Source organism: Parasteatoda tepidariorum, chromosome 9 (assembly GCF_982258835.1).
Source record: "Parasteatoda tepidariorum strain Cologne lab strain chromosome 9, Ptep-v5.0, whole genome shotgun sequence".
Lineage (NCBI taxonomy): Eukaryota > Metazoa > Arthropoda > Arachnida > Araneae > Theridiidae > Parasteatoda > Parasteatoda tepidariorum.
Genome location: NC_141763.1, coordinates 103878946 through 103898503, shown reverse-complemented (window position 1 = coordinate 103898503; position 19558 = coordinate 103878946). Strand labels below are relative to the sequence as shown.

At 26.2% G+C, this 19558-nt stretch overlaps 1 protein-coding gene across 1 annotated transcript in view; it reads left to right on the top strand.

Moving 5' to 3' along the window:
• Nucleotides 1-18480, top strand: part of Gnpat (dihydroxyacetone phosphate acyltransferase) — a 39704-nt gene extending 21224 nt beyond the window's left edge. Inside the window, exons 7-13 of the mRNA XM_016051544.4 lie at nt 1102-1331; nt 2794-3066; nt 5356-5435; nt 7700-7840; nt 9230-9426; nt 12243-12304; nt 16773-18480. Of these exons, the coding sequence (XP_015907030.1) occupies nt 1102-1331; nt 2794-3066; nt 5356-5435; nt 7700-7840; nt 9230-9426; nt 12243-12304; nt 16773-16846 (1057 nt within the window). The 3' untranslated portion in view covers nt 16847-18480. The remainder of the gene's footprint in view (nt 1-1101; nt 1332-2793; nt 3067-5355; nt 5436-7699; nt 7841-9229; nt 9427-12242; nt 12305-16772) is intronic.
• The last annotated feature ends 1078 nt before the right edge of the window (nt 18481-19558 follow it).

Here is a 19558-nt window from a genome sequence, read left to right as displayed (position 1 = left end):
TTTTTGAAAATTCAAATAAAATAATTATATTTATTTACGATTTTCAAAGATAAACAGAAAATTCAAACTACGTCCTAGCTGCTAACTCTTTATATCTATTTTCTCCGCTATATGCTATTATTCTAGCAATATCTATTTTCTCCGCTTATACGTACAGAAAATAAGATTTTCCGTATTTTTATCCGCCCGCCGGTTAGCTCGTATTTTCGCAATTCAGACGTCGCTGCTTCCTGTATTCTGGCGTAAAAGTAAACGAGAAAAAAAATACAGGTGGATTTGCTGTGAAAATATTTATTTGCTCATTCAATTAATCTTGCACATTTTTATTTATTATGTCTAAGCAAAAACAATACAAACAAGCCTTTTAGAAATCTCAAGTTCAGACTCTGCAAATATCTCGATTCATATTCACGGGATTTTAATATCAAACATCGATTTTCGCATTTACCTGATTTAAAAGTTGAACGCTGCAATTCTTATTCAGGCGATTTAAATATTGTACATTGCGATTTTTATTTACGAGATTTAAAAATCCTATATTGCGATTTGTATTTACGTGCTTTTAAAACCCTATGTAGTTATTCGTATTCACGCGATCTTAAAATCCAATGCCGTGATTCGTTTTTGCGGTTGTAATATCAAACATTGATTTTCGTATTTATACGTGCTTTAAAAATTAGACATTGGGATTCCTATTCGCGCAATTTTAAATTATGCATCGTGATTCGTATTAACGTGATCTAAAAATTACGCATCATGATTTGCATTTTTTAAATTCGATATAGAGTTTCATATTCACGGGATTTAAAAGTTTCATATCGGGATTCATATTCTCTCAATTTAAAATCAGGCATGTGATTCATACTCATACAATTTTAAAATTTATCATCGGGATTTATAATCACATCGTTTACAAGTTTAAAAATCGCATTTTTTTGTCAAATTTTTGTGTATATATATATATATATATATTGTATATTCATTCTTGTATTTCCTCTTTTTTACTTTCTGACTACTCTCATCCCTGAAACTAATAAAATGTAGTGTAGTACTAAAATTGTCATTTTTTGTGTATACTTATGTATATTTTATTTTAAATAGGAGTTTATCTGTACCAGTTAAAAAAGAACAAACGCTGTGTGGAGATTTAGCAAATGTCATCATACGTTCGCATCAATCTAACTTAATTATTTCACCTTTTCCCATTATATGCCTCGTTATAGGCCAACCTGAGGTGACAAAATATGGTGGGATTCTCTTTGATACTCTTCTAGATTATACCCTTTGGATGCAAGATCTTTTAAAAAGGAGTGGTACCTATATTCACACGGGTAAGTGTTTCTATAACATTTCTTATGACATGCTATTATTGTATTTGTTTATTTTGTTTAACAAACATCTTTGATTTTCCTATTATATTTTAAACAACGCTATTTAAATTTTACCTTTCTTTATAAAAGTGTTGGCAGCAAAAAACATTGGCTCTGCAACTAATCAGGTCTGTTAGTTGACAATATTTAGACTTAACTGTTTACACATAGTGATGTTTTACAATTAGTGATGTTTTATTCATTTATCATTCCAATAGCCTTTGAACAAGCAATTGGAGTATATTAGAAACTTTGATCTGCGAAGCCCATAGTTTAACTATTTGAAATATTGATGCTAATTTTAATAAAATATTTAATTTTTAAATTGCAGTAATATTTTTTTATCCAAGGTTTTTTTACACTTTTTTTATAACCAAGTTTCGTATTTTTTGCATATTTAAGTCTATATAATGGTTGTCTTGATTAGGAATTCAATAATAAATTAACATTTAACAGGAGACCATTTACTAATTTACATATGTAATATGATTTTATGTAACTGATTCTTTTCTACTTTGTTCACAAAATTTCTTTATTATAAGGTAGAATTAAATAGTATTGAAAACATATTTTTGACATTAAGACTAGTTAAAAATCAAAAAAAAAAAAAAATTCAGTTCTCTTTTTGTATTTTTATTTTTTTTAAAATTTTCTTTTTTTACTTCTAATAAATTAAGTAAATTTTTATAGTCCCCCCCTCTTTTTATTGTCATAATTATTTTAAAGGTCTCGATTCTGATATCTAAGGCATAATAAATCATCCTAATTATTGATGTTTACATTTATGTTTTAAATCAATTATTTCCCTTTTTAGATAATAAGATTATTTAAATTTTTAGTTTAAATCTTAACATTGATATGTTGAATTTTCTTTTCTTGCTATTGCTTAAATTTTTTTAAAGTCTTTGAAAGAAATCCATTTTAGTTTAAATATCATTTCATTTTTATTTTTGAAATTTTTTTTAAACTTTTTCTTTATACAGGTTACAGGCTACAAAACTTAAAAACTAACCATCTAGTAATCCTCTGTATGTCAAGTAAAAAATAAATATTTAAATATTAAAATATAATTAAATAATTTATTTTTACCTAATATATAAATAATTTATTTTTATTGAAAATTGCGAAAATTGTTTCATGTTTCGAAGTCTAGTTTAATTCATTCAAAAGTCATAAAATACCTTTTATTACGATCCATCTTTTCTTAATATCAAAATCAAATTCTCCTTGTTATGCTTTAACAGGAAATATTTTTGAAATTGAAATTTTTTAATTTAAAATCAAAAATTTAGAAAAAGCTTAGGTGCTTGCCATCAAAGTCATTTAACGTTTTATTTAATCTGTTTATTATGAAGGTTCCAAAATACTAATTTTATAGCATAATGCTTCATTCGGCTTCTTTTAATCGTGATTTCTTTTGTAGGGGAAAAAAGTTTATACCATTCTGTGTCTGAGCAGCTTGAACTTCATTCTAACATTCTTCAGGTGACCAATTCATTCATCTCACTCAAAGAGGGTGTTGTCCAGTGTCCGTCACCCACATCCAGTATATCACGACTCACTGACGCCAGCATCAGGTCTGCTATTCCGGCAATGTTTGCCTATCATTATGGCAACCAAGCCCTACAGCTATTGGTCAATATTTGCATGGTTTGTCTAGCCGTGATGTGTGATGAACAGAATGTTCATTTAAAAGGTAGCATTTTATTGATACTGTTGTGTGTATTGCCTCTATATAGAAATGGGTTCAACCGAATTTTTATACTGTTAATGGGTCCTCATTAAATTACACATTCCTAGAAAAGCATGAAATATTCTTTCTTCTCATGAATGAATGTGTGTTTAAATTTCTTTGATACCATTACGATTGAAAGTTCGAGATGCGTTCTTTTATGTTGTAGTAAATGTGTAAAAACGGAAATATTTTTTTTATCTAAAGTACACAATGATTTTACTTTAAAAAAAAACCTTCAAAAATTTATCAGGCTTTAGTTATCCCTTCATAGAGTTTGCTTTTTCAGGTTAAGAGAAGATTGTGATGCGTCCCCTTAGAGATTCTCCTTTTTTAAAAAAAATAAATGTTTGGTCTAAAAAACTGTTAAGTATGGGGGGGGGGGGGAATTGTGTCATGATTAGAACAAAAATTGTATTTGTACATTACAAGAATTATAAAAAACTAGTATGTCTCTAATTATATATAAAAATGTAATGGTGGTGTTGCAATATTCGTACATTTTTAGTGGCCGAAAATCACGATAGGGTCCAGTTTTTCCACTTTAATTTTCATATACTTTTTGTTGTTATCAGAATGAAATTAATAAAAATCATATATTTGTTGTTTTCCTCTAAAATATTTTTATATCCCTAATTTAAATACAATATTTATTTTTCTAATACTGTTACGCTTTATTGTTTTCTGAATAACAAGTTTTAAACTAAAAGAATTTTTCTTTATAACAACGTAATTCTATGATATTACCTTATTATGCTACATTTTATGATTAGCATAGTTGAATGGGTGTTTAAACTAAACTGTTTTGTGATTATTATTTTTTGGTGTAAATTCCATTAATATGCTATTATAAATTACTGTTGAAGAGATTTATTTCATGATTTAGGACTTAATGATCCACTTGATCAAATTTTATTCAATATATCAGCCTGTCTAGTAACAAAAATATCAAATTACAGTTATAAATTTACCAAATTTGCTATAACAATCAACCTTTTAATTTAAAAAAAAAATTATTATTAAGCTAAACTATTAATATTCATTAATTGATCTTAATAGTATCACAAGGAAAATATAGTCAAACGAGACATTTCATACTTTTTTCCAAGCAAATTTGACTCAAAATAAGCATTAATTTTAAAAAAAAAAAAAATAATAATTTAGTTGTGGAAAGCGGGCCATAAACGTCAGCAAGCAGAAATTTTAAGTGCATATGCTTTAAGTGAATAATTTAAATTAAAAGAAAAAAAAAACTATTTTTGTGCTTGGAAGCAACTATTATAGCGGAGCAATCATCGGGGTTGGTGAGAAACAAACTATGAGCTTAGATCCCTAGTTACATTAAAAAACTTAAATTACATATGAACATAATGAAATTAATTTGACATGACTTTTGGTACTTACAACATATTTGGTTTCGCTTTTTTAAGATCTTAGTTAATTCTTTTAACTGAAAATGCCTAGTTTCATTTTTTTATCTTATTATTTGTTAACATTTTTATAATTTTTTATTATATTTTTAAATCTCGTTTATTTATTAACAGTAACAACAAGGGCAAGAAGTGCAATGACCACAGGCAACATATTATTAGCACTTTCAGTATATTTTATTCTATCTGGCTCATTGAACCAACAAGACGTTTTAATATTCTTTTCTTTTTTTTAAACCAATATATCTAAGGATTCTTCAGTTTGTTAAAATTGACACTTAAAACATTTTTAAGGGGAGGGATTTGGATTTTTGTTATTTGTGATATTTTTTATTTTAAGTTATAACTATTTAATTAAAGAATTACAGAAAGGCCTCCAAAAAATACATTTGTAAATCAAAAAGTACTAAAAAGCTGTATTTTCTATAAAAAATTCTCTCAGCCTTAAAAAACTTGGATGAATCTGGAAAGAAAATATCAAGATAAATTAAAGCTACTTTTCTGTAGAATCTTGTTTCAAACATAAGTGCATGCGAAAAAAAGTAATATATTATAGTAATATGTTTATGCTTTCATCATATTTTTTTACATAATTAATTTGTGTTTATACTATCAGTTTAGTGAAAAAATAAAAAGAATATAACTCTTCTATGATTTAAAAACTATTATTTTAACATAAACATTAGGATAAAACCACAGTTTTGTATTTTAAATTTATGGTTTAAAAATTAATAATCATAGAAGTGTTTCTTACTTTTTATTTGGAATTTTGAAATTTTTTGTTTTGTTTTTATTTTATAATTTTGGTTTTCAATTTTCACAGGTGATGTCTTCTTGAAATATGAAATTTTAAGAAAATTACTTCGTCGTGAATTTGTGTTTAGTAGAATGTCATCAGAAGAGGTATTTTTCTAATCTAAGTGTTTATATTTGTCATCAGTATTTTTTTAGTGATTTCTAGATTTCTTAATTTTAAAATTTATTGTTTATTTTATGATAAAATTTCATTTAAATTTACTAATAGCCTTTTTTTGGCATTTTTTTTGCTATTTAAAAGCAAAATGACTATTTTCTTTTGTACACACTTATTAATTTGGGTATTAAATTCAAAGCAATCTTTCTACAAATTTCTTTTATGCTGATTATTAATCATTACTCAATAAGCTATATTGAAGCTAATTTTATTGTTTGAAAAAAAAATTTATTTCTGAAATATTAATTAAATATTTCATGTTGCTTTTTCAGTGAATTTTTGGTAAGTTCTCCTTCTATTTCACTAAAAAGAGTCAAAAATTTCATCATCTTAATGTCTTTCAATGATGAATAACGATTGCAATCAGAATTTTTAACATATCAGAACAGTCCCTTAGCTGTTCCCATGTTAAACAGTTTCCCTTTCTAGAATTATTTAAAATGCATATTTAAATATAGTATGAGCTAGAAGAAATAAATTTTGAAAAGTAGTTCATTATTGCATTTCCATTACTTTTTTTAAATTTAATAATCCATTTTTTCCACGATCCATCTGTTCCAAAATAATTATGCTGCTGATCCATCCCTGACAGTGTCACATGAACAAATTAGTAAGGCATTAGTATAAGTCTTGTCATCGTTAAAATAAAATATGTAAAAATGACTGAATCAGAGAATAATATTTTTAAAACATTGTGCGTAAAACTCATTTCCTCCCCAGAAACCCTCTGGTTTATCACATATGTAATATTTTTGTTTTGTCATAGAAGTATATTTTTATTTGTATCACCTTATTGCAGATGGTGTTCTATGTGTTTTAATCGTATGATTGTATAGTATGATATAATGTGTTTTAATAGATGAAGTATAATGTGTTTTATTTAATTTGTAATGAATTGCATTGATTTAATCTTGCTGCTTTTAATATGGTATTATTTTTGAATTATTTCATCACTCTTAATTAGTATTATTTTTGAATTAAAGATTAATCGTTAATTAGTTGAGTAAAATAATGTTACTACCTCTTTATGTTATTCATGTGATCAATTTTGAGTCATTATGTTCTGAACTTAACTATATTTAAATATCTTGTTTTTACAATACATTGTTCAAAAAATTTTTTAAGCAATTGTTTATTAGAATAATTATATATTTTTTTAATGATTGATATTTACCTGGATTAATTATTAATTTAATTATTTAATGTTTTACTATTTTATTCATTATATAAGCAGTTACCCTTTTAAGCTGCTTTCTCACGAAAATTCCATGGGCATGGGAAGGACCTTCACTAATCTTTTGTATTTGGAATTTCTTACCTCCTCAAGTCTTTAAACTCACTGTCAACACCTGAAATGCTGTTACCTTCAGTTAACTTGATCCTTTTGTCAGTAAAACTCGAAAATCTCTAGAACATTCAATTTGTAGTTGACGTCTCCTAATCTTTTAACCCCTTTTTAAACTTTTTTTTTTTTTTTTTTTTTTACCTGATTTCGATTCGGCACATGGTTGCTCCTTTGCCAAGCAGTGTTGTATTCCTTGCCAATTTTAAGAAGCAATGTTTTTCCTACAATCTTGTCACACTGTATTTTTTTTGTTTTTTTTTATCTACTTCGTTTTTTTTTTTTTTTTTTTTTGGTGATGCTATATATTTTTTGCAAGAACTTATCTGACAACATAGTTGCTGTGCTTCAGAAATAATGTTTTGTGGCTATAAAAAAATTGTGTTGTGTGAATCATATGTTTAAGAAATAAAATGGATAGCTTTTTTTGCAGAGTTGTGATCACTTTTATTTAATGATTATGTTAGATATTTGCTGTGGGTGAGTAAAGACCTTTCTTTTTATTAAATGAGAATGTATTTTTTTTCCAGCGAAGACTCAGGTTTTGCAATTACTACCATTACTGATTGTGATTTTAAAATCCTAACCTTTTTTAATCTTTTCTCTCAGTTAATTATTATTTTGTAAGTTAAATTTGAATAGCTTTTGCTACTCAACACCTTCCTCACATTATTGACTTGGAAGACTTTTTTCTAAATGAATTAAAATTTGATATCAAGTTTTAATATTTTTTATAACAGTACTAATAGAAGTTAATGAATGTTTTTTGAATAATAACTTTAAATTTTGTTTGAAGTTTTTACTAATAAATTTACTGATTAGTTGTGTCTAATTTTGAGTCTCTATTTCTAGGATTTTTTAAACGCTCTTGATTCACTCGAAAAAGAAAACATCATTTCAATCGAGGCTTTGAAACTTATACCAGTGGAGTCTAATGTTCACAAAATTCAATTTTTGAGTTCTTTAATAGTCCATTTCCTTCAAACCTATCATGTAAGTGTGTCTCTCAAATTTTATCTTCAATTTGATTTTCCTTTTCTTTCTGAAATTATCTATATTCTATGAGATATTATTGAAGTAATTTTTAGTCTGCAATTTTAATCATAGTCCAGATATCTTCTAAATTATTCACATCATCGCCTGCTATTTGTATTGTCAATCCACTGCTGCTTAAAGTAGGGTATCTGTGTTCCTGGATGGATTCTGACCTTGATCAAAATGGGTCACTATTTTCAGTGATAAATACTAAAAATTCATGTAAACTCCCAATTCATCATGTATTTTTGGCTATTGAAGGCCTTAATAATGTCACACAATTTAAAAATCCTGTATTGAAATTTTTATTCACATGCACGACCCCAAGTCAGGGGCCCCTGATTTTATATCTAGTTATATTAAAATTATATTTTTTACATTGAAGTGAAAAATTAACTCAACTAAAATATTTGAACCTGATAAATATAAATTTTTTTTGTAAAACCTAATTTTAAAAATTATTTCATTTTGAGAAATTTTGAAGTTTGTCAGGATTCCACTCCCACACATCTGAATGACTCCTATAGTGGAGGAGGAAAGAGTTAAATGAGAAGAACCTTTTTGGAAGAAATGAAATTCATTATGGACATGATACTGATAGATTGTAGGTAAAGGAGAAGGGAGCTATGGGGCTCTTGAGATAAAAAGTTGGACTTTGTTTTTATTTGATTTAAATATTTGTATATTTGTAAAATTGAGCGTAATAACATAGAATCTAAAATAAATATATAATGCTATAAGTCCTCATCATCATTCTGAGTGTTTCAAAGGACGAACTGTATATAAAACCGTTCTACAAAGAATGGTTGTCACAATTTAGTTTTTTTTTTTTTAAATCTTTGAAATGTTTTATTTATATATATACAGTAATTTGATAACTCATGGAATGATGTTGTTTTTAAAATTAAATTAATAAAATCCCTAGAATTGACCTTAAAAGCCATGTTCTAATTTGTATGTTTGTTATTACTAATTACTAATTGCTGAGTTTTTTCCCCCATTTTTTTTAATAGTTTAATCCTTTTTTAAAGAACTCTCTACCATAAAAATCTTTATGAACCTTATCATGTAAGCGTTTTGTTTGACACTTTGTATACTACATATTAGAAAATTTTTAGTGGAGTTAAAATTTATAATGCTTCTATTTACATTTTATATAAATTTTCAATTGCTTAAAAAAAAGTGTCTATAATTTTTTATTTCCTAAATTTCTCTCACTCTCTCATGTTAGAAATTATTGTCAAATGGTATGTTCAAGTAAGGAATAATATTAAAAATGGTTACATTTGATACTTTTTTAATCAATGTGTAGAATGCAGTTCAATTGATTTTTGTTGAATCTTTTAGGTTGTTACTCAACATTTATTCCAAATTGAGAATAAAATAAATTCCGACCTAAAGAAACTTTCCCTGGAGTGTCAGAGTGAGATTGAAAATGCAATCATTCATGGCTCTCTCACTGATTATAGATGTCTCTCATTAGATATTGTAAATAACTGCATCACTTTTCTCATTAATGAAGGAGCATTGTCCAAAATTTCTGAGTAAGTCACTCACTTCTTTCTTCAATAATTAATCTTTATTGGATTAACCATCATTAATAATTGTTTCATTTTGATTATAAGGCAAATGACATCAATGCGTTATATATTGAGGGCCTATTCTTGGAGGAAAACAAAGACTTAAATTGAAAAATAATATCATCTTCGAGAGAACTCTCAAAATTCGTAAAAACTCAATATAGTCTGAGGATAATAGTGTTAAAGAATTTTACAGCTTCCATCATTTCAACAGACAAATTCACACCGCAACAATTATCCATGTTTTCACAATTAAGCTATTAGATATACTAAATGTAGGTTTGTATTAACATGTTTTTGAAAACAAATGATAATCTAATTATGAATATAGTGAAAGAAATTAAAATAAAATTGTAGAATGAAATAAAAATAGTCAAGAATTGCGGATATGCAACTGAAACATCTTATTTTGCTATTATTTTCTTTAAAACCTGAAAAAAGTTTTATTAACAATAAAACTTGTGATCTTTTTATATCTCCACTACTCATATTTACATGGGAAAAAATATGCTATTTACTTAAAAATTCCTTATTAATTAATTCTTTATTAAAAATTAGCCTAGTTTTTAAAAAAATTTTCCAATTTTTAGTTTGGTGGATTTTACATATAATTTATTTGCTAAAAATGCCAATCAGCACAGTAATTTAAATGTATTATTTTAGTCAGAACTAATGCATTTGAACGATAAATTTTAAATTTTTAGAAAGTAGGCTCAAAGGATGCTGTGCAGAAGGTTGATAAATCTCCCTCAAAATTTTTAAACTACAGAAAAACAAGTGTTGCAAATAAATGTCCCTAGTCTTAATTATTAGTGAACATCTAATCAGTCCCTTTCTGTCTCTCTCTATATATATATGTTGGGTTGGAGGGAAAGTTCTGTCGCATTTTAAATAGGCAGGTGATTTTTCTTGTAAATAAAAAAAAAACACCTGCCTAATGAGTCAATCAGATTTTTTTTGTTGTTTTTTTAGCTGCTGTATAATATAAAAGATGCCCTTTTTTACCCTTCATCATTTACTTGTGATATTTATAGTGAAAACATGTCAGTAGGTAAAGTGCATTTATGACACTGCATTTTATATGAATTCTAAAAAGGAAGCAATGCATCGGTTGCATGTAAAAATTTATGTACGGTATTTGAAAAACATTGTAAATGTTCAAATAATCAAAGATGGTTTAGCAAATTTCGTTTCGGGGATCTGAGCCTCAAAGAAAGTGATCGATCTGGACGACCATCCAAGTTCGATAATGCTGCTTTTCGATCCACGGTGGAAAATAATCCACATTTAACAAGTCGAGAAATTGCAGAAGAGTTTGACATTCATCATACAACTGTTGGAGATCACATTAAATCTCTTGGATTTGTGTTAAAGCAAAGTGTTTGGGTTCCACATGAATTAACGGAAAAGAATTTGTCTGATCGTGTAAGAATGATCATCACATCTGATTAGACACAATGTGGAGCCATTTTTGGACAGGCTGGTTACTGGAGATGAAAAGTGGATTCTTTACGAGAATATTAAAAGAAAAAAATCTTACTGCAAACCAGGAACATCATCAGCAACAGTTGCCATAAGTCCATCAACGAAAAGTAATGCTTTGTTCGTGGTGGGACAGGAAAGGTCCAGTGTACTACGAGTTGCTGAAACAGGGAAAAACCATCAACGTGGATCTATACTGCAATCAGCTGGATAAATTGAATGCAGCTATCAAAGAAAAAGGCCAGCATTAGGCTACTAAAAGCAACTATTTTGTTCATTTTTTTCTGTGGCAGCCCTGCAATGGTGACACTACAAAAACTGAATGCGTTAGGATGGGAAATCCTTAGTCACCCACCGTATTCACCTGACATTGCACCATCTGATTATTACCTGTTCAGATCTCTGCAAAATTATCTAAGGGGAAAAAATTCAAGTCTTTTGAAAATGTTTCTAAGGCGGTTGCTGACTATTTTAACTCCTAGGACGAGAACTTCTACAGAACAGGAATTCACAGGTTACTTGAAAGATGGCAACAGGTTGTAACAAATAACAGAGCATATATAATTGATTAATATTAAACACATATTTTTATAAATGAATTCAAATATTTTCTTTAAAATACGACAGAACTTTCCAGCCCGATATATAGTTAAAAAATACTCAGTGATTGTAAATTAACTTTGCTGACGTATTACCTTCTAAAGAGTTATACTATTTCAATGATCAGAAAAAAATTATAAATAAAGAGGCAAAAGTATGAAATTTTCAAATTGCATCACTCTTTTTAATTGTAGCATACTCTATAATAATAAAAAGAAAACAACTCATAAATGGATTTGGGACACTATTTTTAAAACAAGAAATTATGATGCTAGGCCTTTTTCAAACATTACCCTTTTTCATGCCCATTTGAGAAGATACGATAAAAAGCATTTTGCAAATTTTTGAAATTTTCACCCTTATATGTATGTAATTTTTTCACTGTAACTGTAAGAGCTGCTCACACTATATCTACATACATAATTTTATTCCATTCACTCAAAGTAAATGCTTTCTAGAGTATCTTATTTTGGTAGAATTATTTTATAATTACCCTGTACATTATTTTTCAGGTTTAATAAAATTCATGTTCACGTATAGTATATTTTAATGACTGACCCTTTCAAAGAAATTGACATGATATTTTTAAATGATTAAACATTGTTTGTTTGCATAATTCAACACACTTTACTAATATTTTGCTAAAATTAATAAGTCTTTCATAATATTTTAAATTAATCCTTTTTGTTTTGCAACAGGAACAACAAAGTCATCATGGCTTCTTGCCATTCCACCATTGCAAACATCTTAATGGATTTAGGTAAGCTGTTTCATATTTAATAAATTTAAAAATATTATTAATCATTAATTTTGATTTTTTTTAAAACTCAGTATGAATAGATTGTTCTTAGTATCACAGCAAGAATGTGAAATTTAGCATTTTTTTAAAAATTTAATATAGTTTAGTGAAATTGTATGGTAGATTGATTTGGGTATTAGTTGTATCATTATTATTTGATCAAATAATGGGTGTCAATTCTAACATTTGAAGGAATAAAGTGGGTCGGTTAATGTTTATTACATTTTTCTTTTTTTCAATTTTAGTTTCATTTTTTACTGTATTACACAGAGAAACTTGCATCAGAAAACTGTATATGCAGATTTTGTATATATTTATCCTAAAGTTTGTATGTTTTATAAGTTTTAATGAATGAATGTTATCTGCAATAAATGTGAAATCAGTATTTTATATGTTATTTAAAAATCAATCTTCATCACTGTATTACTTATAATTTCTTTCATTAGTCTTGTATAAATCCTTAAAATAAAGGTCTCTAGGTGAAAAGCCGGCTTAAAACCCGGTCCTTGGAAGACAAAGCATTTACTTGTGTAATTTGTTTGAAAAACTTTTCAAAAGTAAGGGTCAGAATGAACACTCCTTAAAATGCAGGTTTCCAAATCCAAAGAACTTTTTAATTGCCATTCATTTTGTATTTTCATGCTCTCCCCATTTAGTTTACGTTGATGACAAATTAAAGGTTCTAAATGTGATTTTCATGAGTAGGTCAACTCTTCTGAAATAGTGAAATATTTTGCTTTAAAACTTTCACTTAATTTAAAAATACATTATTTTTCTATTTTATGTATAAACATTTACTTTTTAAAATGTGAAGTGGTTTCTTCCAACATGCTTCATGTAACTAATAAATGTTATTTAATGTGTGCTATAAGAGTTATGTTTTCTATCATTTTTTAATATTATAATTTGACTTTTATTATCATTAATTTTCAAAATGCCATCAGGCATTAAATTTCAAAAATAATTTTGCTAATTATTTGAATAATTATAGTTCTGAAAAATTAACATTTTCATTAGTTACTTATGTAATAATACTAACACCTTAAATTGTAAAGCTGTATTTCTATTTTTTAAATATGTTAATTTAAGTATTATATTTTTTACATCTATGCTCTAAAAAATTAGGTACCTAGCATTGATTTTTTTTGTTTGCCATGATTCAACCTCATAATCAATTGAAGATTGCTTTTGATGTAAACATTTATATTTATTTATAAATTTGGGTATCATATTTACTCGCAATATGCTGGAAGGATATCGAAACTTTAAGTATAACAGACATATTATTCAACTTTTGTCCATACACAAATACTTATAACTCAAATGATACTTTATTATCTCAATACTGTTGGTATTTTGTTCATATAAGATTTTGTATTGTGTACTTATTTTGCCTGTATTCCTTTTTATTTAATGTAACTTATGTATGGTTAAATTTGTTTTAACAATGAGAACTTTTCATATTGATTGTTAATGATTCTGAATTTTATTTTATCAATTCCTGTAGAGTTTTAATAATTTCTGTGGAATTTTATTTTATTTTAATAATTTAAAATGAAAAATAAATGTAATGTTTCTAGATTTATTGAAAAAGTAAATACCTGAAAAAGTTAAACCTTTATTTTATAGTTTTTACTCCACAAATTATTTTTATTTTGTTTATTTTTAGTTCCTACTTTTCAAACAGATTTTTTTTCTTCTCTTAGCTGTTCTAACAATTACCACTCTTATTTTGTCATTAATTTCCAAACATAGTAATACCTTTTACGTTTGTTACTTGTAATAAAAGTAAAAGTAAATAGTATGTACTTTTACTTGATTTTTCATTGCCTTTTTTAGGAAAAAGTACAAGTATTTGTAACAAGAAATCGTTGCGTTTTTCTGCACTATTTCAAAAACTTTCCTTTTCAAAATTTATATTTTGAAATACATTTTTTTTATAATTTATAAATTTAATGTATTATATATTCTTTAACAGTTAATTTCTTTATCCAAATACTTTTAAGGATTGTAATTTAATGAAAAAGAGAGGGTGGCGGGGGGGGGGAAAGAAAATCACTGGTTGGGAAAGAAAGCAATTTTGGTGAGAAATTCGAAACTCCCGTCGTCCAGCTGTCTGTAGATTTCTCTTTAGATATACTTGTTTAACTTCATATTAATCAGTTGTGAAAATCTCTCTGAAAATTTTTTTTCGCAAATCTGTACAATAGAATTCACACTTATCAAAAATTTGCGTGAAAGAAGAAAGATCGTAAAGTAATAGGTGAAAGTAAACAAAACAAAAAAGAGACTTCTCTGTTTGACTACTACTTTGAAGGAATCAAACAATTTAATATCAAATGTTCTGGAAAATAAAAACAAATGAAAGATGCACACTTGAAGATGTTTTCTGTCCTTACATTTTGAAAATGAATCTTTATTTTCTATTTGATGATGAAAAGCAACAATGACTGTAAATAATCATTTTCTAAATAATGCAGTGACCCAATTTGTTTATATTCCTCAGATTGATTAAATTCTTTCACATCCATCCCCTTTTAAAATCAAATAAATTAAAAATTATGTTTTGAAATTTTTAAATTTTAATTTTTTTAAAATTTTAATTGGTAAAATTTTTTTAAAGGTAATAATTTTAAATATTCATACATTTTTTTTTTTGCATTTTTGCGATAAACAACTTATTTACGCTTTGCAAAATATTTTTATAAGAGTCGAACACTTTTTTTTCTATTACTTATACTATATATCATTTAAAGTATAACTTTAAGTTGTAATAATATTAAAAAAACTGAACTCCACACTAAAACCCTTTGGTCTGGTAAAAATGAACAAATTATCGAAATTGTATTCGAACATTTCCAATGGTACAAATGAAAGTATTTTTTAAAATTAAATAAAAATGACATGATTTTTGTAATATTTTGATGCGTTTTTTTCTATTTGCTATCTCCCTCTGAAAAAATTCCTCTATGGGTATTCTTGGTTAGTCGTAAATAATAAATGTTGGGATTTTAATCATTCATTTTGCTTTAAAATTGTATTACTTCAAGCAATTGTCTTTATGACAAATTATTTTTACATTGGTAAATTAAAAATAAATGATGTCATTAAATAGTGTCATTGTTTATTGTATTGTTATTGAAATTAAATACACAGCTGTGAAAAGAACTGATGTTAAAATTTCTAATGTTTCAATTCAAGCATCGATATTTATTGAGAAAATATAATAAAGTAGTTTAGTGTTTATTACATGTTATTGTTAATAGTGCTAAGAAAAAGTTATTTTCGTTCCATTCATAAAAAATATATAGATTTCAAACTTTATAACTTTTTTTTATTTTTTAAGAAAGCTTAAGAGAAAGCGCATGATCAATCTTTGATATTGGTTTTCCTTACATTAAGTTTCGAAACTTCTCTTCAAAATCTGTTTATCTTATATCTTAAAATCGTATATTCAAAATTTTATTTTTCGAGAACAACTTGTCCGATTACGTTCGAATCTCGTATTTTAATTTTAAATTGAATACTTTAAAATTATTAAAGACTGAGTTAGTAGTCATTAAAAAGAATTCTAGAGTTTTATTATTTCTCTGATTTGAAATAAAATAACCTTTTCTCTTTTTTTTAAATTTTACCATATAAACATTTAGTTCACCATAATATTAAAAATAAAACTTTTATGCTCAATTTTTGATTATTAAAAAAAATTAATAACAAATTTAAATTATTATTTTATTAGTTAAAATTCTAAAATTATTTTTTTTTTGACTTTTGTAAAAATTAAATATAATTTTTACTTTAATGGATTTCACAGGGTTACCTGTATATGATAAAAAAAATATTTTTATTCATTTCCCTAAATTAAAATTAAAATGTTATCAAATTTGTTCAGCAAATTAATTTACTTCTTACAAATTCTGAAAGTATAAAAAAAAATTCTAAAGAATTAATAGTTATTATTAAATTCACAATTAGTTTAATTTAATTATGTTATTTAAAAGTAGTTTTATATGCAAACATTGAATATTGATTTCTCGTTTTGTTTCTAGATATTTTCGCTGTTTATTATTTCAATTAATTTTGTAACATTTTCCTGCATTTTAAATAAATTTTTCCTACTATATAATCTTTCTTTATGGTTACTTTGAACTTTTGAAAGGTACTATAAAACGGCTACTTTTTAAAATCTAAAATTTTGACTTGTTACTCTTGCTTAAAGTACTTCTACTTTTACTCATTACTTTTTAAAAGTATTTTTATGTAAGTTAATTTCTGGTATCTGGCAAATATATTAACATAAACTTTTGAAGTAAATTATTATACTTTGTGCCATTCATTTTTCCTTAATCACCCTTATTTGTTTCTGTTATTGATTTCTGAAAAACATAATTTTTGAAAGTAAATCAATTTACATTTATTTTTCTTTCAGATGTGTTTGTACCACCACATAAAAAACAGTTTAGCATTAATGACAGATTATCTTTACCGACAGCAAAATTGTGAAATGTACTCTTGTGAGCTTCACTTTCTCATATTGGGCAGCTTTATTCTGGTTGTGATTTCTCATCAAGTATAGTTTGTATTTATTTATTCATAGGGGACAACTGCTGCAAGATGAAACGTTGAATGTTTTTCTATGGGTTGTATTTTGTAGTTCTTGATTTTACTATTGTTTCAGTTAGTGTACAGTTAAAATGATTAATATAAACTAGTAGAGGTGTTTTGATGGAACAACGACAACACAAAACATGACAAAAATGGTGTGACTCTGCATATAAATAAAACTGCCAATAAGGTTTATTTCCAAGCGTGTTTCAATCTTAAGAGGAGAGTATAATGGACTTCTGTAACTCAGTCTTAGTGTAAGAGAGTGCAATTGGTTTCAGAATATTAGAAAAAAAAAAGTTACATCTTTTCTTTTTTTAAAAGAAATTCATAATATTTTTCTTTTATCACTTGATGAAGTCACCAATTTACTCTTAAATTAATTTCTCAACTTTTTTGGAGGTCTTAATTGTATGTAACTTGTCACTATTTTTATCATAATAGGCTCTTAACATGTGATATATATTTAGAATCTTTGTCAAATAAAAAAAATATATATATATGTACTCATTAAGTTGCATATTAATATTTATGCTAGGAATGAACGATAGTGCTATGAAAATCTAACTAATCACTACTGAGGAAGAAATTACAAAAAATATCAAAACCTTTTCGGTTCCTAGAAGACAGAGAGAAAATATGAAAGTCAATAATTTGAAACTCTTTAAAGTTTCAACAGACAAACTGATTTTTTTCTTCTTGTTTTTCACATGAGTGATTTGATGGCGGATCTTTATAACATTTTTAATCCTTTCTCCTTTAAATATTAATTTGCCACCTCTAATGCCTATACTTTTTTTACTTCATTTTTGATGAGGATTCTAAAAATTTACATTAAGGGTAGTTATTACGAAATACCATATGTATATACATATACCTATTAAATCACTAAAAAAAAAAAACTTAACTGCTTACCTTATAGCTTCCACGAAATACTTTGATTTAGGGTACATTTTTTAATTGACTTGACTCTGATTTATTATAATTTATTCCTACACCTACAGATTGATTCTTCAAAATTGTATTCTCTCTGAAAGAGCGATTTTTCATTTAAATTCTAAAATGTAGATTGTTAATTTTTTTCTAACAGATAGCATTTTCTAATTTTTAAAAGTGTGCATGAAACTAAAAAGGATCTTTAAATGATTTCTAAAAATAAAATTATTTGTGAGAGCAAAAACTTGCATCCAAGTTAAAACAATTTTTTCTTTCTTGTATCTTTGCAATGGCATTAAGGGCTACAAAACTCAATTCTGCACCTATGCCTGAATTCAAGACATTATGAAAGCATTTATGCAAAATATTAAATATATGCTTTTTGTAAAGCTCTAGATTGAAGTTTACTGTTAAGACTGCTATTTTAAACTAAAAAGTTTTTATTGCCAAAAAGTTCCATGTAAATTCACTCGGAAGCACTTTTTAATTTAAAACTTTACAGGGTATCCGCGCGCCTGAAAAATAACGGAAAGTCATGAATTTCGGTATTGAACAAAATTTGTCATGAAATGTCATGATTTTAACTATTTTTTTTTTTAAAGAAAATCATGGAAAGTCATGGATTTAGGTCTAATCTAAATCTAATTTTTAAAATGGAATTTAAAAATACCCCCCCCCTTCCATTTCATGGTGTTCCGAATATCTGAATTTGTAATAAAATCCCCACTCACAGTCATATTTTATTAAAATATAAAATGTTTTTATCATGTTCTTTAAAAGTTATGGTCTTTCAAAAAATGAAAGAAAAAAACATTTCTAGAGTCTTCTTTTAAACTTCTGCGATTTCAGAATTTTTGTTATTATTTTTTTATTTTATCAATTTAAAATTGTAGCTGAAGCAAGCCAGTCATTGGCAAATTTTTTAAAATTCTGAAATGAGAGCAGAAAAATCAGGAGTATTTCTTTCCTTTCGGATGAGCAAGAAAAGTATCTTTAGAATATAATTCTACAGAAAAAAATTCTTTGCTTTTGTATTTTTTTCAAATATTTTATTGGTTCAACTCTTTCTTTACTGTTTTTTTAAATTTAAAATCTTTAAATATGACGATGCAGAGTATAACAGTTTTGTTTATACCTATCATTTAAATTTATGTTATTATAATGCTTTTTTAAATTTCTTGTGTTTTTGTCGGAGAAAATAGTAACTTCGGTACGTCATGAAAAAATCTAGGAATTAGTCATGAATTTAAGAATCTAAAATGTAGCAGATACCCTGACTTTATTTAATTTGTCAAGTTGTGAAAAGCCCATATCTGCAAATTCAGCACTTGGAATATAGTTAATCTGGAATCTTTTTATACTTCTTTGACAGCTCTCACTATTTGTTAAAACCGAATTGTTTCAACTTGTTTTGTAGTCTCATATTTAATGAATGTTTTGTTATTTTGTGTTGTTAAGAAATGAACTTATTTTATTCTCTTGTATAATTAGAAAATGACATTGTTTTGTTATTCATATTTTATTTATTTAAATATATTTATTGTTATTGAATGCTATTATTGCATTTATTGCGGCATTGTTGAAAAAAAGTTAATTTTCAAAAATCTTTATTGGTTTTGAAAAGTTAAAGGCATTTTTATATTTATCTGCATTTTTTTTCTAAACTTTATGTTT